Below are 22,331 nucleotides of genomic sequence, written 5' to 3' on the forward strand. Positions count from 1 at the left end.
CATTGTTACATCCATCAAAACTTAGTTACACTGTTGGAATTTATCTTAACGCTGCCAGCCTTTTCAGCTATACACAGTTATTTCCCATATATTCAATAGACGTTTTCCAATCTTCTCTAAACGTATGTTCTTCTTGTTCTCTTATTCTATATGTTAAGTCTGCAAGCTGTGCATATTCTGTCAACTTAAGTTGCCATTCTTCTTTGGTTGGGGCCTCGCTCGCTTTCCATTTTGGGGCTAACAAAACACGGGCCACAATAGTGGCATACATAAATTTAAAAAAGGAGGTGCCAGACTTTAATACTTTAATACTCTACTTTACCAGGAATATTTAGGGGACTGGCCTAATCCCCCTTAGCCCACTGACAGCACACCACTGAAGATAATACAGCAGTGGCGTAGCGTGGGTTGTCAGCACCCAGGGCAAGGCAAGTAATTTGCGCCCCCTAACCCGTGGATTTGTGCCCCCTAACCCGTGGATTTGCGCCCCCTAACCCTAACCCCCAGATGTTGCGCCCGGTGCGCCCGGCCCCCCCTGCACCCCCCACGCTATGCCACTGTAATACAGCACAGTTGAGACATTTGTCAGTTTAGGCATATTTAAAATTATAGGAGCGATCCAAAATGGACAGATCCTTCCACCCTAAATGAGGACTTTCTATTAATATCTGCTTCTCTGCTATTTCCATCCATTGGTTCCAGTTCTGCCCTCTGAAGCAACAGAGAATACATCTGTTCCATCTTCTTGACAGCCCATCAGATACTTGAAGGCAGCTATCATGCCTGCCACCGAACTTTTCTTACCTAGGCTAAACAAACCCAACTCTTTCAACAAGTGTGTAACAAATTTCGCCCAACTTGAGTTTCTATGGATGTGTACATTATTTAGACCAGAAATCAGTTTGAGGAGAAGAAAGGAATTTTGACTGCCATGGTTGACTCCTTTTATCCTAGCCTCCCTCACAAAGGTAAAGGGATTGTTTATTATAATGCACTGTTGGCACAAGAGGCCGTTGTTCCCCCTCTCCATTTTTGAAAATTTCATCCAAAGGTGCTGTTAACATTTAAACAAAAGTGTGGCAGTGGGCTTCGGTTCAAATATTTGTTCCAAAGGAAGTGTGAACGAACATAAGCCACCCTCTTCCTTGAGTGGATTTGGCATAGGAAGCCACCCTTTCGTTCATAACATTTCCCTCAATGTTTCATATTTATTCCTTGCATTTTTCTGCCACCGTTTATCCAGCTCGGGCAGCTACACACAGACAGTTATGGCGGCGGGGGCAGTTGTGCCTGAATGGTATGTTCACCGCTTTCCTGTCACCAGACAGGGAGAAAAAAATAAATTCTTTTCTGACTTCCATACTTGAGCGGCAATGTGGAATGTGAACATGCTTATGGACACAATTAAAAAGGGAAGAAAGAAACGAGGGTCTTTGTATCAAAAGTGAAGCTCTGAACCTCTAATATTTAGATTCTGCTTCTGCTGTGGTATTTTGCATCTCGGTGTTGTGGACCTGCCACCGGAGATCAAAGCATCGTGCTGTAGAGATCCCACTTCATTTAGCAAGGCAGGCATGTGCCCACCATCTGTTGTAGCTGCTGACAGAAAACAGCAGTAAATTTCTCAAACTTTTGCCAGAAAAGCTTTATTGCTCAGCAGAGATGAGTTACTAGGTACCTTGTAAGCTACATCTGGTTCACACAGTCATTTACATGGCATATCTGTAAACTGCAGAATTACCCTCCTCTTCACGGTAACATAAACTGAAGCAAATACCAGCTTCAGTGAGATTTAGGCATTTTTTGGCGGGCGCATTTCCCAAACCAATGGGGGAAAGTGCTGTAAACCGGGCGGTGGGGAGGGTTTAGTTGCTTTTCTTGTTTTGGCAACATTTAGATTTCAAGGCTTGCAGCCACGGGAGCAAATGGTCTGAGGGGTAGCCGCACCGGCGCAAGTGAGAGGTGATGTGGCTGCCACATTGAACACAGCCTCCTGTGCTTTGCATATGCTACAAACGCAATTCCCTCTTTAATACCATTGGCAGACCAAGGTGCATCATTGCATTAGCACATCGTTCAGCCCGGACACTGAGATCCAGCGCTGAGGGCCTTCTGGCGGTTCCCTCGCTGCGAGAAGCCAAGTTACAGGGAACCAGGCAGAGGGCCTTCTCGGTAGTGGCACCCACCCTATGGAACACCCTCCCACCAGATGTCAAAGAGAAAAATAACTACCAAACTTTTAGAAGACATCTGAAGGCAGCCCTGTTTAGGGAAGCTTTTATTGTATTTTAGTGTTTTGTTGGAAGCCGCCCAGAGTGGCTGGGGAAACCCAGCCAGATGGGCAGGATATAAATAAATTATTATTATTATTATTATTATTATTATTATTATTATTATTATTATTATAGCACATGCAACTTTCCAAAGTACCAAGAGGCCATTAGGATACCCTGCTGAGGTGACTTCTTGTGGTACTCATTGTGTGACAAGTAGGAGGTCACCTGCTTGCAGCTGCCATGGCAACCATAAGTGACTTCTGTAGGGATGGAGGATCAGTCTACCTCTGTTCTGTGTAAATTTTGAATGTGTTGATTCACAAACCCATTCCAGCTCATTTATATATTAATCTGTGATGAATTTCAGGCACGAGGAAAATATTTTCTTATTCCAGCAGGCATTTCATGATAGTGTTTTGGTTTATGTTCAGTTTTAGTGCTTCATTTTCCAAATGATTTATTTTTTATGTACCTCACTTAGAAATGCTAAATGCAAAATGATTGCTTTGGTTTTTGTTTTTTTTGCAGTTTTTCTCTATGTGATTGTAGGTTCTTTTCCCTTCATTTGTCAAAGTTTTTTGAGAGAAAAAATCCATTCAGTTTTCAAATGATTCCCCCCTCCCCAGCATATACCCATTTTAAAAATAGTTTGTAATAGCATTTTGTAAATTTGTACTCTGCTGTGGCAGTACTTCCTCTTATAGCAGGTGTGTGAATGTTACAAATCACACAATGGAAAATGAATAGTAGTTGTAGCACAATTGAAGCTTATACTATAGTTAACAACACACAGTTAGTGCAAAAACTAAATAGAAGCAATATAGTGTGAGCCACATAAGATGGATATTATAATTTGGATACCAGCAATTAATCCTAAACATATTTGCATAAGCCCCTCCTGAATTTGCATCCCAAAATGCACTAAGGACTACTATCTTATTGTCAAAAGAGTTCTGAAGACTAGGTACTGAGAGAGAAAAGGCAGCGCCAGTCCAGTTGTCATTTCAAAATCCACCCCCTCTGCTATGGGTTTAGTGGGGTAATTTATGGTTTACTCCCCAGTAATCCTAGCAATTCATCCCCCTGCCCTCTCATAGTCGTGGGCTGTGATAATGGAGTTTGATCTCCTGTACATTTCATGTGCAGAATGTATACCACATGGATTAAAGTATATACATCAAAAACTCCAAGCTTGAGTCAGACAAGAACCACTGTTTCATCATCTTAAATGAACAGAGAATAAATATAGTTCTATTTAAAAAACAAAACCCCATCCGTGTAGATTTGTCAAATGGTAGCTGGATACACATTTTTAGTTATTTGGATGTTTATGAGAACCCTAAACTGACTTTTTGTGTTCAAATATCTATAGTCTATAAGAATGATAATAAAGTAGCTTTTATGATGAATGTATCGAAGACAAGGGATGCGGGTGGCACTGTGGGTTAAACCACAGAGCCTAGGACTTGCCGATCAGAAGGTCGGCGGTTCGAATCCCTGCGACGGGGTGAGCTCCCATTGCTCGTTCCCTGCTCCTGCCAACCTAGCAGTTCGAAAGCACGTCAAAATGCAAGTAGATAAATAGGTACCGCTCTGGCGGGAAGGTAAACGGCGTTTCCGTGCGTTGCTCTGGTTCGCCAGAAGTGGCTTAGTCATGCTGGCCACATGACCCAGAAGCTGTACACCAGCTCCTTCGGCCAATAAAGCGAGATGAGCGCTGCAACCCCAGAGTCGGTCACAACTGGACCTAATGGTCAGGGGTCCCTTTACCTTTACCAAAGACAAATGGATAGAAGTTTTGCTGTTTTCCCAGTGCATAGTTTATTTAGTGCTTAAAAAAACCCCCAAACACCTCTTCATAATAATGTCCTCCTTAAATCTTTACAGCTTCCCTCCCTGGCAATTCTATGCAAAGCACAAATATATACAAGGGAAGGATAGTGAACACTCAGTATAGCAATAACTGGAAGACTCCTTGGTCCCAATATTTACATTTCCCACTGTGTGTACATGTGCATATATAAAAAACCCCATACTATATATAGTTAGGGGGGGATGCAAGTTGAGTGGATAATGTGCATCACAATTATCCATTCTACACATTCACCAGGCCTCATAGAGAATGTGCAAAAAACCCTTCCACAAAGAAGGAGTTGTGCACATTTCCTGGTGAAAATTCATAACTTCTGGCAGGCCTTGGGGAATGTACCTATATCTGCTGAATTCTCCAGGCAATGTGCAAATTCTCCAGTCATTATGCATAGTCACTAAGAAACCTGCCCTGCATGGATAGCATATTTGGTAAAAGTGTAGTGTTGATAACGTCAAGGTTGCAGGTTTGATCCCTGCATGTTCCTTCCTCGAACTCCATGATTTCAATGCTTTTTCTCTATTCCCTGCTCAGAAGGTATGGTCTTTGTTCCCTGGGCTTTTTCTGGCCCACTGTCCAATCTTTCATGGCCCACAAACCTGCCCTTTCCCAGATCAGTCAAGCAGTGGGGTGGGGAAATGGGGCAGGGGGCTTCAGATAAACAACTTATTTCTGCACTCTGACTCCATTTTCAACACTCACAGCTGTCCTCCAATCAAGTGAGCTTGTGGCTAATGGGAGTTGCAATCCCACAACATTCAGAGAGCACCATGTTGGTTGCTCCAGAATATATACTAACTGTGATCTCCGTTCTCCAACTGCCCATTCTTATGCAGCCAAAATGGCAACATCCATGCACAAGGGAATGGAAATGCCAGCAGGGTTGGAAAAACACCAAAGTAAGGCATCTTCAGGGACGCGGGTGGCGCTGTAGGTTAAACCACAGAGCCTAGGACTTGCTGATCAGAAGGTCAGCGGTTCGAATCCCCACGACGGGGTGAGCTCCTGTTGCTTAGTCCCTGCTCCTGCCAACCTAGCAGTTCGAAAGCACGTCAAAGTGCAAGTAGATAAATAGGTACCGCTCTGGCGGGAAGGTAAATGGTGTTTCCATGTGCTGCTCTGGTTCGCCAGAAGTGGCTTAGTCATGCTGGCCACATGACCCGGAAGCTCCCTCGGCCAATAAAGCGAGATGAGCACCGCAACCCCAGAGTCGGTCACAACTGGACCTAATGGTCAGGGGTCCCTTTACCTTTACCTTTACCTTTGCCTTTACCTTTAAGCCATCTTCAGAACTGCCCCTCTTTGGTGGAAACCTCAAAATAGTTCAATGAGGATGCTCAGGGGGCATGGAATGCTGGCTGAATGTTGGGGGAGACCAGAAAACTGGCAAGGGTGGAGGGAGGGAGGGGAATGGAATGTAGTATCCTAGAATAGGGCAGGTTTTCATCTAGCCATTCATGAAAAGGATTACACTTCAGTGCATATTTACTCACACGTCCTTTCAGTCTTCTAGTGCTATCAGAACCTCTTTAAAGTCTCATGAAATGCTGAGGAGCTTGCAAGGATTTTTAGTCACCATATCCTCTCCTCAATTTTCTTCCGACTCGCAAGCAGACAGAAACTTGCAGTATCCAGACTAGTTGGCATATTTCAAAAGTTCGTTTTTTGGCACGAAATAAATGGTCTTCCTTTTCAAACGCACATTCATTCCTCCATGTCTGGAGTTTTCACCTTGAGAAACAGGCTTTTTCCATCTTTGAGATCATTTGCTGAAACACAGCTTGTTTCTGGATTTGACTATTATATTTAGCCTGGGGGGGGGGGGAAGGCTGGCTTATGGGATTGTTGCCTCGAAGGCAAGGATGGGGAACATGTGGCTCTCCAGATGTTACTCTGCTATAACTGCTCTAATTCCTGACCATTGGGCAATACTGGCGGGCACTGGTGAGAGCTGTAGATCAACAACAATTGGTTGCCTATCTCTGCTCTAATAGCCACTTCCCACAATCATGTTTGTTGAGTGCTGACTACAGCTATCCTAAACAACAAGGAGCCTTGTGACACCTTAAAGTCTTAACACATTTGCTATGACACAAGCTTTTGTGGATTACTGTCCTCTTTATCAGATGTATGAAACATTATTCTGAGTTGCAGTACTGTATATGCATGCATGGTTAGGGTGTGTCAGAGGAAAATGAAATACTCAGTAGTACAAACAGTGATAATTAGATACTTAAACGTAAAGGAACCCCTGACCATTAGGTCCAGTCATGACCGACTCTGGGGTTGTGGCGCTCATCTCGCTTTATTGGCCGAGGGAGCTGGCATACAGCTTCCGGGTCATGTGGCCAGCATGACTAAGCCGCTTCTGGTGAACCAGAGCAGCGCACAGAAACGCTGTTCACCTTCCCGCTGGAGTGGTACCTATTTATCTACTTGCACTATGACGTGCTTTCGAACTGCTAGGTTGGCAGGAGCAGGGACTAAGCAACAGGAGCTCACCCCGTCGTGGGGATTCGAACCACCGACCTTCTGATCGGCAAGCCCACAGCGCCACCTGTTATTGATGCCATAGACCAGGGACATCCAACTACCAATAGACTGCGATCTACTCACAGTATAAAAAAACTGGCAGTGATCTACCCGTTGTCATTGGATGGACCAAGGTTGTTGAGCATTTTGGGGAAAGGCAAAATTGTTGTGCTTTTTTAAGGAAGCCACAGTTGTGTCCCCCCCCCCTTTTGGGGGGGAGATCACTGAGGGGCCAAAGATATACCAAAATCTACCAGTGCATCACGATCTACCTGTTGGACATGCCTGCCATAAACAGTCTGGCATTGGTTAGAGAATTAACACATACAATGTGCTGAAAATCCTTTGCCTCAGTTCTTTCTACAAGTGATAGCCCTAAACCCCTGTGTGGTTTCATTTTGAAGTTCCCTTTTGAAGTTTCTTTGTTCCAGGATGGCCGCTTAAATGTCACTTGCAGAATCTTTGAGAAGGTTGAAATGTTCCGCCACTGCAGAAAGAATGTTGTGATTTCTGATATCAGATTTGTCCTGTGTAGAATGTAGAAGGACATTGTGGAGTTCCCTCAGTTACTCTTGGGGACAAGGGCCCTGTAAAATGTGGTGAAGAGCTTCTCCTCATCCTCCTGTATGTAGTCGGATTTGTTCCCAGTGATGACAGAGTCTCCTTTGCTGATCTTTTTAACTATGACAAAAGTATTCTTTCGGAGGCTGTGTGTGGCATCATACTTTGCATGACTGAGACTATGTGGTAAATGATGCTGATTGATTATTACCTCAGTTTCAGTGTGGTGGCTGAAACACTGTCTGTAAAAACTGAATCACAACAACAACAACAACAACAACAACAACAACAACAACAACAACAACAACAACAACGATTTATTATTTATACCCCACCCATCAGGTTGGGTTTCCCCAGCCACTCTGGGCGGCTTCCAACAAAAGATTAAAAATACATTAAAACATCAGTCATTAAAAACTTCCCTAAACAGGGCTGCCTTCAGATATCTTCTAAAAGTCAGATAGTTGTTCATTTCCTTGACATCTGGTGGGAGGGCATTCCACAGGGCGGGTGCCACAACGGAGAAGGTCCCCTGCCTGGTTCCCTTTAACTTTGCTTCTCACAGCGAGGGAACTGCCAGAAGGCCCTCGGAGCTGGACCTCAGTGTCCGGGCTGAACGATGGGGGTGGAGACGCTCCTCCAGGTATACTGTGCCAAAGCTGTTTAGGGCTTTAAAGGTCAGCACCAACACTTTGAATTGTGCTCAGGAACATACTGGGAGCTAATGTAGGTCTTTCAAGACTGGTGTTATATGGTCTCAGCGGCCGCCACCAGCCTAGCTGCCGCATTCTGGATTAGTTGTAGTTCCCAGGTCACCTTCAAAGGTAGCCCCACGTAGAGCGCATTGCAGTAGTCCAAGCGGGAGATGACTAGAGCATGCACCACTCTGGCGAGACGGTCCGCAGATAGGGTCTCAGCCTGCATACCAGATGGAGCTGGTAGACAGCTGCCCTGGACACAGCTGTGAGTCCAGCTGCCCTGGACACAACTGTGAGTCCAAAATGACTCCCAGACTGTGCACCTGGTCCTTCAGGGGTGCAGTTACCCCACTCTGGACCAGGGAGTCCTCCACAGCTGCCCGCCTCTTGTCCCCCCAAAACAGTATTTCTGTCTTGTCAGGATTCAACCTCAGTCTGTTAGCCACCATCCATCCTCCAACCGCCTCCAGACACTCACACAGGACCTTCACCGCCTTCAGTGGTTCTGATTTGAAAGAGAGGTAGAGCTGGGTATCATCCGCATACTGATGAACACCTATCTGGAAGACATCCATTCAGAATTCACGTTTGTTGTTTAGTCAGTGCAGTCTATGGCAGTGTGCAGGGAAGATTGTGGCTGTGTGCTGATGCACTGGTCAGTATCATGAAAGAAATACTCATTGAGTCCTAGACAATGGAGAAAACCCTCTTAAGTCACCACAGAATTGCACCATAGGTGTAGATTAAGTAAGGCAGAAGGGCAGGTCCCCATGAAAGAAAGACGCTTCTGCCTGTGTGGCTGGACAGATTCACAATATTGCTAGCTGAGTTCAGGGTGTTGTTTGGGTGTGTGAAATGGTTATTGCTCATTAGCTTTCAGAGTAATGGAGGTGAGCTGATCAAGCGAGATGCTTATCAATCCTATTACTTGGGGAAGGATTAAAATCACAGCAAGAGCAGCTACCACCTCAACTGGCCGTGTGGATTGAATCAGTGCTGTCTAAGACCATGGCGGCAACTGTAAACAAGAAAAACGAAACAGGGCACAGTCGAGAAAAGGTGTTGAAAGAGAAGGAAGAGATGAACAACTTCTCAAAAATAGCTCTTAACCTCTCCACTAGTCTCACATATGCAGCCTCCTTTGATTTTGGTGCAGGCTTGAAACTCAGTTGCAAAATAGCATACAGCTCTCTGTACCTCAAGATTTGCTACCTTTCTTCAGCTTCCCTCACCTTGTCTCCCTGGTCCATCGTCCTTCATCTCCCTGTTTTCTCTGCTCTTTTCCATCCTAACAAGACTACTTTACCTCTGGTTCATGTTTTTGACTCCATTTCCCATGTTGCACTGCTCCATCCGCCACTTCCTCCCCCCGCTGAGCTACCTGCCATTGCTTCCTTATTAGATGGATGACCCCCCCCCATGCTGTCTGTCTACCTGTAGGTGGAGGAAAGGGAAGAGGGAGGCTCTCCTGAGGCAACAGGATCCTCCATGCATGCGTGCTGTGCTCATGGTGGACTGGATCATGCCCATAATATCTATTGAAATGTCTGTTCACGAAACAAGAGCACCTCTTCAGTGACATAATACATGGCCAATGTTTGGGAGAAAACACCGTATTTTTCGCTCTATAAGACGCACCAGAGCACAAGACGCACCTAGTTTTTGGAGGAGGAAAACAAGAACAAAAATATTCTGAATCTCAGAAGCCAGAACAGCAAGAGGGATCGCTGCACAGTGAAAGCAGCAATCCCTCTTGCTGTTCTGGCTTCTGGGATAGCTGCGCAGCCTGCATTCACTCCATAAGATGCACACACATTTCCCCTTACTTTTTAGGAGGGAAAAAGTGAGTCTTATAGAGCAAAAAATACGGTACCCACATTTTGCTTTTTATTTATCTATTCTAGGTTAGATTTCGACATCTAAAAAAAGCGCCTTGCACTTATGGCCTGGATATGTTCAAGGCTGACAGTAGCTGCTGAAGTTTCATCATTTTAAAGAGAGTTTAAAAGAAAAATTGCAGGGGCTGGGAGGTAGATATTTATTATAAAGCAGTGCAAGGCAGCAAGCTGTAGGGCAGCACGTGGAACCAATAAAGGTCCAATTACAAAACCTTTGCTTCTAGCCACACTTTTCACTTATGTAAGTTATTGATTATACTTTCATGAGATCATAATCAAAAGGTTGTTCTTTGGTAATGGTGTGCTAGAGGAGTTTTATCCCAAACTTCAAAGCTGTCTTCTGAGCCTTAAGAACAAAGGCCTCCCTAGTTTGAAGCATGGCCAAAATGACCTTGCATGTTCAATTCGTGCTTCCTACCATTCAAAGGGGTCGGGGCTCCTCTCCATCGGCTGTGAACTCTTCTCTCATCACATCAGGTAAACTTCTGCCTCTGACAGATGAAAATCTTTAAGTATACATTTTTAATTTACAGCGATGCCACTCGGAAGCCTGTATATTTACACACGGTTCTAAAGACGTGTTTGTTTATTTTGCCCCAAAGACTCGTTCCCTTTAATCTTGCAAATGAAAAGAAAATTGCAGCAAGCTTGACATGATTTGTTTTTCTCCGCAGTAGAGAAAAAGTATAAATAAATAGGTGAGAATCCATCTTTTGGGTTTTGCACATCATCATCTTCGAGTAACATTGCTGGCTTAAGGCTACAATCCTTAAGGCTATATTTGCCTGGGAGTAAGCCCTGTGGTAATAAATGGGATTCACATCTGAGTAGACAGGCATGTGCTTGTTTAGTAATAAACTACTTCACAGCTGCAATCCCCCAATATGATCTCCCCTGCCTTTCAGGAAAAAAAATCTCTATTTGTATTTTTGTTCTTCAAAATAAAACTGCAATTTGGTACGCTCCCAGAAAAAAAATGTTCTGTGTGCCTATGAGTCTGTCCTTTCCCTCTTTTACTGTTTTATTGGCACACCTAGTGGGAAGAAAATCTGGAATGTGCAAAAGAAGTGATAGTTTAATTGTGTGTAAGAAACTTTCAAACTTCGATGGAGGAGGCAACTCCTTTATTTTTCAAGGGCTCCTTTATTTTTCCTCCTTTATTTTTCAAGGGCCATAGCTCAGGGACTGACAATCTGCTTTGCAAGCAGAAGATTCCAGGTCCAAGTCCCGGCAACTCCAGGTAGGACTTGGGGAAATCCTGTCGGGAAACCCTCCAGAGATGCCACCAGTCAGTGCAGATGCTGCTTTGCTAATGGTCTAACTCATTATAAGGCAGCTTCCGACATTCCTCTATCTTAAGAATTGTGTAGAATGAAAACTCTGCGAGGCAGCCTGAGTAGGATGCCTTCAATACTACTGTGATATCAGCAGGCATGGCACTAATTCCCAACAACATCTCTTTTTCAAAAAATAAAAAAATAAAAAAAATTAATAAAGTTTTTAAGGGTTACAAAAAGCAAAAGTAAAAACACCATATTAAACAAAAACAAAACAACACATCACAATAAGGGGGGGGGGACACAATTAATCTTCCCATAACTTATCTTTCATTTGCTTGTTTCCTTACCTCCTCACACCTCCCTTTTTTGTATTCTAATTCGGTTGACTATTTCAGCAAATCCTTTCCATCTTTTCCAATTTTTGTTCTGTAATTTATCTCAATATGATGTAACTTTACTTTCCCTCCTTTCACCAATTAACAGTCTATTTTTTCCTAAACCCTTATAACATTTCTGCTAAAACCACATAACTTCATTCCAACATCCTTCTAACATTCATTAATTTTACAATGTTTCTGTAAATAGTCTTTAAATTTCTTCCAATCTTCCTCCACCGACTCTTCTCCCTGGTCTCGGATTCTGCCAGTCATTTCCGCCAGTTCCATATAGTCCATCACCTTCATCTGCCATTCTTCCCGGGTGGGTAGATCTTGTGTCTTCCAGTACTTTGCAATAAGTATTCTTGCTGCTGTTGTAGCATACATTAAAAAAGTTCTATCCTTCTTTGACACCAGTTGGCCGACCATGCCTAATTCCCAACAACATCTCAAACCTGCTTGTAGACATCTGTAGTGCATACCCTCCCAATTGGCCTGAAAGGAACAACAAGTGGCTGTGTGTATATCCAGAAAACAGCATCTCCTGATTTGCAGTACGGGCCTCTCAGGTGGAAAGAATCTACTTCCCATAGTCTGGAGCAGGAAGATCCTTGCAGCATTCTTCTTACAGCTGGGAAGCAATAGCCACAAGCGTGGAATAAAGCAATTGCTGAGAACACCCCCTAGCCCAAGCAACAGAGGTGGAAAAAACTTTTTTTTTCTGTTGAGGGCTGCATTCCCTTAGGACTACTAGGACTACAGAGACCTGGGTTCAAATCCCCACTCAGCCTTGAAACTCATCATCCTGTTACACTAGCTCTCAGTGTAACCTACCTCACAGGGTTGTTGTACAGATAAGCTTGGCAACTTAGTATGAGTCCCATGGCTCTCCCTTAAGAATGACTCAGCCTGGATCTTCGCCTATTCTATGTCAGGATTCCCAGTTACCTTCCAAAATGCGACGGCAGAATTACACAGTGGAAAGCAGCGCTAAGATGGAGAGGCGAGCAGAGAGCTGCTGGTTTGACTCACCAATTGTTGTTTTCAAACTATGAAGAACACATTGTTTTAATCACAAAGCCCATTATAACCTGGGTTTTGATATAATTAAAACATCAAAGCTGAAACAATGAGAAACAGACAGTACGGCCGTAGCTCTGATGCCATGGCTTCGTAGGGATCGACAGGAAACAAAACAATTATTTTTCTTCTGAGCAGACTATTTTGTTTTTAAAACAAGTGTTCATAAACAAAGTTGTACAGACCATTTGGATAGTTTGCTTATTCCACATTGTGTGGAAAAACTGCATGCCTTTTATTAAAACCTACCCTGAAATTTAGCTGTAGTTTTCACCTCTTATGTCCTGTTTTGTTACCTTCCTATTCTGCACTGTATTTCTCTCAAATGTCCTTTATTGAGTGGAGCATTCTTCCTCCATTAGGGAAATTCTCACTTGCTTACCAAGTACCAAAATGTTTGAGGGCTTCAGTGCTACACAGAGGGGCAAAAGAGTAGATCTTTTGAGTGAGGGACAATTGACAGATTTTATTTTTCTATTTCCCTTTTCCACTTCAACATGTGCCCATTTTTCTGTATAGTTTTTTTAATCCCTCTGCAGTTTGCTTGCCAACTATTCACCAGATATTGAATATCTGGCATTTCAGTAACTGATGATTATACTTAGAGTAGACCTATTGAAATCAGTGGACTTCAGCCATTCTGAGCATGACTTGGTGGGACATCAACCAGTATTTAATATCTGGTGGTTGAAATTCAACAGTACTTAATAGTTGGCATTTGGTGACATTTTCACTGCAGTCCACACACCAGCCAGGAAGCAGAGGGGCTTAAGAGACTGAGGGGTCCACCACTGCGCCTGTAGACTCATGCCAGCTGGGGCAGAAGGCAGGGACAGGTAAATCAGTCGGGATCCATGCAGCAGGGCCAAAATCCGGTGCCAGTGGGGCCAGCTCAGAATCCAGCAGATCCCAAGCAGACTCAACCCTCCCCCTCCCCCTCCCCAGAATGTCCTGTTTAGATGTGTATTGCCAGCAGCAGGGACCCCATTAGCAGCATTTCTTCCCACCCAACATTTGGTGGAATAGGAGCTCTGGGGCAGTGTAGCTTCATGGGTAGAAACCTGCAGGGCTGCACAGAGGGACACCCCTGTCCAGTCTAGTTCTCCTTTACCAGAGTGCCACACCAAACAGTGAGCTTCCCCTGCTTCCCCCTCATGTCTTGTTTTCTTTCTTGACCACCTGGGTCCTAGAAATATACTATAGGGACACAAGTGGCGCTGTGGTCTAAACCACTGAGCTTCTTGGGCTTGCCGATCAGAAGGTCAGTGGTTCGAATCCCCATGACGGGGTGAGCTCCCGTTGCTCTGTCCCAGCTCCTGCCTACCTAGCAGTTCAAAAGCACACCAGTACAAGTAGATAAATAGATACCACTGTGGTGGGAAGGTAAACAGTGTTTCCGTGCGCTCTGGTTTACATCACGATGTTCCATTGTGCCAGAAGCGGTTTAGTCATGCTGGCCACAGGACCTGGAAAGCTATTTGTGGACAAACGCCGGCTCCCTCGGCCTGAAAGTGAGATGAGCGCCGCAACCCCATAGTCGCCTTTGACTGGACTAAACCATCGAGGGGTCCTCTACTTTTACCTTTACCTTAGAAATATACTTTGCCCCTTCTGTGCCCCACCTCGTTTTATTCTAGTGCTGCTACTGCCCAGCACAAGGGATTTGGATTGCAGCCTCTGACAGTTGTCAGCTTATCAAATTTCTTATTTGATCCCTACCAAAATAACAGCAATGAAGGGTGAATGAAAAAAAATTATTTTTGAGGAAGGAAATGTCTCGTTAAAATTTTGAAGTACTTTATTCAATATATGAATGGCAAAATGACATTTTGGGGTGGGGATAGGGAGGGTTGAGTCTGCCTGGGATCTGCTGGATTCTGAGGTGGCCCCACTGGCATCATTGGATGGCTCGGGACCCGATTTGGGCTATGGTTTTCCCAGTAGTGATGTATGGAAGTGAGAGCTGGACTATAAAGAAGGCTGATCGCCAAAGAATTGATGCTTTTGAATTCTGGTGCTGGAGGAGACTCTTGAGAGTCCCATGGACTGCAAGAAGATCAAACCTCTCCATTCTGAAGGAAATCAGCCTTGAGTGCTCACTGGAAGGACAGATCCTGAAGCTGAGACTCCAATACTTTGGCCACCTCATGAGAAGAGAAGGCTCCCTGGAAAAGACCCTGATGTTGGGAAAGATGAAGGGGACAAGGAGAAGGGGACGACAGAGGACGAGATGGTTGGACAGTGTTCTCGAAGCTACCAGCATGAGTTTGACAAAACTGCGGGAGGCAGTGGAAGACAGGAGTGCCTGGCATGCTCTGGTCCGTGGGGTCACGAAGAGTCGGACACAACTAAACGACTAAACAACAACAAAGCATAGCTCCCGGCTGATTTACCTGTCCCTGCCTTCTGCCCTGGCTGGCATGAGGCTACAGATGCAATGGTGGACCCATCAGCCTCTTAAGCCCCTGTATCTGTTTCAGATCTACCAAAAACAACAACAACCGAGGATTGATATCTCCACTGACATTACAAGTTCACTTAACAAAACATTCATGACCAACATGACTAACTTAGGTTTGTTGATTTCAAAGGGTCTAGTCTGAGAAGGACTTGGCTGAATATAATTTGTGATGAACAGAGTAGTTTCTTTCACGTAAGTGTTTTTCTGTTCCTTTGTACTCTTACTTTAAATCGTGTAATTTTTTTTAAAAAAACAAAACAGTAGAAATACGATAGATAAATAAATAAATAATAAATAAATTACAATATCTGTAAATAGCCAAAAATCCAATCCAATGTTCAATCTCCATTTCTATTACTCAGAGGTAAGTCTTCCTATGTTCATTGGAGCTTACTCATTGATACATACAATTGAAAGCATTATTTGTATTGTTTGCCTTAGATGAACATGAAGAACAAATAGACCGATGCGATAAAAATTAACCTCTCTTATACATTCATTTTCTTGCAGGCTGAATACTTTTATGAATTCCTGTCCTTGCGCTCATTGGATAAAGGCATAATGGCTGACCCAACTGTGAACATCCCTCTGCTTGGAACAATACCTCACCAGGCATCAGGTTTGTGGATCTATATGCATTTGTGAGTTCAAAGATTGGGGGGAGGTTTTGCAAGGAAATACCATATTTACTTAAATCTAAAGAGCCATCAAATCTAACGTGCACCCTAAATTTCATGACGTAATTTGGCCAAAAAAGGTTGCATTACATTCGAGTAAATATGGTAATTTTACAGTTCATAATGAATAAAAAATATTATAGGACAAACTGATCTGTATGGGGAAAGGTTTGCCATAATGCTGAATATTTATTCTGTATAAATAATATGTGATCAAGAGAATGTAACTTCTCCTCTGAAATAGCTAATGAATAGCATCTTTTATGTATTTTCTCCGTACAAGCTAACCTTGTTAGTATTGCTAATGGGTGCAGTCTAGCAAAAGCCAGCCCAAAGTGCAAAGCATAAAATATATGTATGTTAAATGTGACTCCTACCCTCAATGCTTACAAAGGCGTTACTATTATAAGCTTTCGGCATCTCCGTAGCAGTAGCCAAATAACAGTTGGTGGTTCCAGTCAGCGGACATGAACGATGACGGGAGCAAAATGGTTTTCAAGGTGGTTTCTATCCACTTTACTGATGTACTAGACTGAAAAGGATGTGTGTGTGTGTGTGTGTTTCAAAATTAGTGATTAAGTATTTAATTGCCAGGTGGCAAAGACCTCAAACTTTAAAAAGGCAGTAACAAGTAAACTTTGGCAACCAATAAGTTTCTTCATGGGCCCGGGGGTGGGGGAGTGCTCAAGGGAAAAGTTTAGTTTTCTTACTGTATAGTATTTTTGTAAGAAAAACAAATGATCACACTGACAACAGCAGGCAGAGGAGGTGAATGAAGGGAAATACACACAAACAGACATAATTTTATTTGCACGCCATCTTTCCCCAGTTTAAACCTGTGCCAAATTTACGTATAAGCTAAACAAGCTGTAGCTTAGGGCCCCACTCTCCTGGGGCCCCCCAAAAAAATTAAAGGGGAAAAAAACCTGGATGTACATTTCCAAAATATAAGATAAAAAACCTACATACAGCAACAGTATTTTGTGTTGTGTAGGCTCCTATTTGTTATGTGCAAATGGCTTTAGGTACCGATTAGGTCCATAAATTACCATATAGCACATATTCAACACAAAAAACAGTGACAATTTGTTGTTGACAAAGGACAGTTGGACATATAAAGGGCCCCATTACTTTCAGTAGCTTAGGGCCTCATCAAACCTAAATCCGTCCCTGGTTCAAACCATGCTCAAGGTGGCTTAGAACATGAATAAAATACATAACTACAACAAAACAAAAGGAGTCATAAATAGTGAATAAAACGTTTTTTTAAAATTACACAACCAAATTGAAGAATTTCCACATAAATCACAACAAGATCTAAAATGAAATACAAAAATACAACAGCAATACTGGTGAGGCACATAGCCTGCACTAGTGCAATACTGGCTATGCTTCTGCGAAGCTGCCATGCGCAGAGGTTACAATGCGTCTTGCACTGAGGCCAAAAGTGTATCTGCAATGGAGACAACCCATATCTCGAATCTCATACGTTGCAGCTGCTACATAGAATTGTTGCCCCCTCAGGAGGAATCTGGCAGATTCCCTCTTGGTGGCCATCCCACAAGGGCTGATTCACACATACATGTTTATCGCTTAAAACTGCATCACTCCATGATTTATATCACTTAATGGCTCTCAGCTGAATGTGGGAACTGCCTCCAGTTGTGAATCTTTTTGTCTGGGATTCTGGGAAAGGTCTGTGTCTGGTGTCGGATCTGCCAGAGCCCTTTCCCCACATGCAAGCCATTAACTTGGCTTTGCGACCATTGCATGCATCCATACAGTGCTGGTTTGTTTGTGTAGACTGCACGCTTTCCCTCAAATGGCAAGTTATCGAGAGAGATACATATGGGAAAGGTCTTTTGCCGTTGCTGCATCTGCCCCCACAAGCTTGTTTGTGTCAGATGATCTGATAGCTTGGTAACCGCAAAAGCTCTTGAACTTTTGCTGTCAAAGTTATCTCATGTTCCACATCTGAAAGGGATGAAAGAAGGAGCGAGCGAGCTTCAGGCCTGCAGAGCAGCAAAATCACGGAGCTGTGAAACACGATTTCCCATGCAAATCGGGCAAGACTTGTGGAAGGATCAGGTTTTGTGCGTTCTGAAGTTGCTTCAGCAACTGACCATTTTGGAATGCTGAAGCCCAGTGCTCAGTCTTCCAGTGCTCTCTTCCTCGTCCAGTCTTGGAAAGGGGCTCCTTGTTCCTCTCCTTTTGGGAGGTCTGAATGGAATGAAAGTAGGCTCGCTATAATTGTAGTTCTGGTGACTTGAGTTCCAAGACTGCTTTGGAGATGTAGACTTTGTTTCCATATGGCGGGCATGTGCAGACATACAAATATACTTACAGGCTGGGCTGCATAATAAGCGCCCGCTAAGTTAATACATATGGCTTGCAGTAGTATTATTCAGTAAGCTGAGTTTGAAATGTATGTGTGTGCATCGACATGACACATTAGTAATTCAGGTCTCAGCGGAGCCGGTTATTCTGAAACAATGCAGCTCAGCAAATAAGGTTTCTGTTGCCTATGAGTGGGAAAGAAACACCCAAGAATTTGACAGCTATGACCACTTTACCTCATGGCTCCTTTGAGCCAAATAAAAGTATGAAATGGAACTGATAGACAATGGCATCTATAATGAAGAACGGTTTATGTTTCGTATGATGATGCTATTGTGTCTGCTTGCGATTAGTATTTGTTTGCAGAAACAGTGAGCTGATCACCCCCCCCAAAAAAAAATAGATTGGTGTTTACTAGCAGAATATCTTTATTAGCAGAGTATTTTGCAGTAAAATCCTCAAAATGTGCTGTAAGGAGGGAGGGGAACCTAATAGGTGCAGTTCCAAAAAGCATCAATGAGAAGCCGGTCATAAAGAAAGCAGATAAATGTCACTATTAATCTCAAGCAGCGTTCAAATGAAACAACCACAAAACAGCATTCCAAGGCTTTGGGGTTACCAGGCTTTTCTCCTCATTAAAATACTCCAGATTTACTGCCTTCCATTGGCTCTTTGTAGTTAAAAGAAAGTTTGCATTAAAGGCAGCCATCCCCATCTATTTGTTGCATTTAGAACACTTAACACCTTTGGTTTAAAACAGTATCTTTTATAGTTTTTCTCTCCAATTCCTTGGGGAAATGACAGAACTATCGCTTAACGTAGCCATTTTTTTGCTAAAAGATATGAGTACAAATAGAAACATTTAGACTTCACTGCTGCTTCTTCTCTGTTAACATTGTGGAAGTTCCCTCACTGAGAGAAGTGAGGTTACAGGGAACCAGGCAGAAGGCCTTCTCGGTAGTGGCACCCGCCCTGTGGAACGCCCTATCAGATGTCAAGGAAATAAACAACTATCTGACTTTTAGTAGGCATCTGAAGGCAGTCCTGTTTAGAGAAGTTTTTAATGTTTGAAGTTTTATTCTGTTTTTGGTGTTCTGTTGGGAGCTGCCCAGAGTGAGCAGGGTATAAATAATGAAATTATTATTGTTATTATTATTGTTGTTGTTATTAAAAAGGTAAAGGGACCCCTGACCATTAGGTCCAGTCATGGCTGACTCTGGGGTTGCGGCGCTCATCTCGCTTTATTGGCCGAGGGAGCTGGCGTACAGCTTCCGGGTCATGTGGCCAGCATGACTAAGCCACTTCTGGCAAACCAGAGCAGCGCACGGAAACGCCATTTACCTTCCCGCAGGAGCGGTACCTATTTATCTCCTTGCACTTTGACGTGCTTTCAAACTGCTAGGTTGGCAGGAGCAGGGGCCGAGCAACGGGAGCTCACCCCGTCGCGGGGATTCGAACCGCGACCTTCTGATTGGCAAGTCCTAGGCTCTGTGGTTTAACCCACAGCACCACCCGCGTCCCCTTATTGTTGTCATTATTATTATTGCTTTTGTTACATTGATATTTACATTTAAAGCAAAGTATGGATTATGTTACTGCATTTATTTATTTTTCCATGATGCAACCCAGGGCATCATACAAAGGATTTCTAGGCTGTGTACCATCCTGGTGTCAGACTGGTCAGACCTGCTTAGTTTCAGCAAGGTTTGCTGCATCCAGTGGCGGAGCTTCATGCTCCGGCACCAGGGTGTGTGTGTGGAGAGCAGGCAGGGGCGTGGCATGCCGCCTGCGGGGGCATGGCGCCCAGCATGGGGGGGCAGCTGCAATGGCACCCCACCAGGATCATGCTGCCAGGGGCGGTGTGCTCCCCCCGCACTCCTCTTCTTCCACCAGTGGCTTCATCCTGCATCTTCAAACCATTGCCCTGCAGCCGTGGTTGCACTGAAGAAACTAAAGTTGCAAACTTCAATGGGAATATATTCCATTGAACTCAATGGAACTTTCTTCTGATACGTATAGGACTGTACTTTAGAAAATATCTGTATCCACGTGTGACAGAGCTGCCTGCTTATCTGGGGACATAGGAGGGATCTTATGTTGCAGCCCTGACCAATTCTCTTTAAGCATCACTCAGAGCAAAAGAAAATGATCTGTCAGCCACAGCCAAAGACAAGTCCCGGCTGCAAACAAGATTGGAAGGCTAAGATCATTCGCTCAATGAGTGCAGAGTGTGAAGAATTTTGTCAGTGTTGTTGAAAATGTTATTTTTAAAAGGAGACTTGACCGGTCCATTTCTTTATTTTAAGAATGGGAATATGAACTCAGAATAATTTAATGGTGGGCAGCAAGAATCCATTTATCCAGTTATAGGGTTACCCTATTGATTGTAACTTCCAAGGTTTGCTCACACTGGTGCACAAGGCAGTCATAAGAACACAAGGAAAGCTCTCCTTGATCAGACCAATACCTGTTTCTGACACTGGTTAGGTGTACATAAGCAGCACATAAGTGCCACAAAAACAGTGCCTAAAAGCAGTGCCACTACCCTCACATACCTTGTTGATAACTGACATCCCTTGGCACAATTAGTTGGGGGACGGATGGAGACAGAAGTTCCGTGAACTGTGTAGATGCAGCTTGTTTGACTCAAAAATCACCAGGGTACCATAGTGCATTGGACAAGATAATTGAATCATTAGCACCTACTGTAGCACTTTTGCAATATGATCATAGTACTGTGCTTGTTTTGCTTATTTATCGGTAGATTATCATTGGTGTGGAATGTCTTTTTTTAAAATTTCCGGATTTCACAGATAATCAGTAAGACCGTCTTTTATTTTCTTCACACTTTCTCCCCTTCCCTTTTTTTTAGTTGTCCAGGTTGGATTTCCCTGCCTTGGGAAACAAGATGGCGTGGCAGCATTTGAGGTGACAGTCATTATCATGAATTCAGAAGGCAATACCATACTCCAAACGCCACAGAACGCCATCTTCTTTAAGACTTGTCAGCAAGGTAACCAGAACCTGCCCTTGGAAGGGAAGTCTGTCTGTCTTGTCATTGTCCTCACACATCTGGGGAATAGCGGGTCACATTTGTCAGACCAGAAACAAGCTGAGACGCCATTTCTACTATGAATACAGATGAGGATGAGAGGTTTTTTGGGGAGGGTTACAGGGATGAGGGAGGAAAGGGGGAAAGTTCCTCAGTGCTACAATTCTACGGTCTTTAGGAGGGCATCTCAGGAGGTCCGGGGCAGACAGAGGCTTCATAGGAAGGTTCCTCCACTCCACCCCTCCCCCAAAGGCAGCGGTGGGTTCCAGCAAAATTTTGTGAGATTTTGGTGAAATCTCGCCAGAAGCTGCCACCACTGCTACCACCACTTCTCCTCACCACTGGAGATGGTGGAGCAGCTATGGCACCTTCAGGGGCACTGCCTCAGCTCACCTCATAGGCAGGTGGGCCCTGCCGGAGCAATAGAATAGATCAGACCTCCCTCTTTGAGAGTAATCTGACTTTGTAGATCCCATTCCATGGAAACATCTCTGGCTCTAGCAGAGGCAAATTTAGGGAAGTGCAACCAGTTCACCCACACTGGGCACCAAGCTGAGAGGGTTGCCACAGGAGGTGCCACAGCAATGACTTAGAGCAGAAGATGAGAAGCAGGGGGCACCCGAATTTTGGTCTCACACAGTTTGAAATCCCACCACTGGCCCTAGCCTCATCAATATCTGAGCTCCTACATTGGTGGGGCACAAAGGGAATGGATCAGGGCATTCCAATGTGAGGAGAATCATTAAAGGGAAAATAAAAGCCCGGGAAATGGATTGGGTTTTTTTGATAACACTACTTTCCTTTCACTCCTACCCTGTCAGAGAACCCAGCAGGGTGTTGCATATGGCAGCTCATTTGCCTTCAGTTCCCCTCTGAAGATTGCTGCCTCAGGATCCGAGCCTGTGAATATCTAGTTTTCTTGTACATTTTATTTGAGCATCTCAGTCAATGTATACTACCAAAATGTCCATCATTCGGACACTGGGATTAACTTCCTGGGCATTTCCCACTGCTCCATCTCCAGTAGACTATGATGCTCTTACCTCAGACTATAATCAGACTGTTCACACAACACATATTCAATTCATCCAATAATTATTACCATCTTCTTTGAAGCTGAATGTCCTGGAGGATGCAGGAATGGCGGGTTTTGCAATGAAAGGCATGTATGCGAATGTCCAGATGGATTTTATGGTCCTCACTGCGAAAAAGGTAATCGAAAGGCTTCAATT

At 43.9% G+C, this 22,331-nt stretch overlaps 1 protein-coding gene across 1 annotated transcript in view; it reads left to right on the forward strand.

Annotated features, from left to right (window-relative positions):
* Positions 1 to 22,331, forward strand: part of WIF1 (WNT inhibitory factor 1) — a 45,864-nt gene that overhangs the window by 16,635 nt on the left and 6,898 nt on the right. The window contains exons 3-5 of the mRNA XM_081878077.1: positions 15,544 to 15,652; positions 20,920 to 21,060; positions 22,216 to 22,311. Of these exons, the coding sequence (XP_081734203.1) occupies positions 15,544 to 15,652; positions 20,920 to 21,060; positions 22,216 to 22,311 (346 nt within the window). The remainder of the gene's footprint in view (positions 1 to 15,543; positions 15,653 to 20,919; positions 21,061 to 22,215; positions 22,312 to 22,331) is intronic.

This window comes from Podarcis erhardii, assembly GCF_964252035.2.
Source record: "Podarcis erhardii genome assembly, chromosome: 10".
Classification (NCBI taxonomy): Eukaryota; Metazoa; Chordata; class Lepidosauria; order Squamata; family Lacertidae; genus Podarcis; species Podarcis erhardii.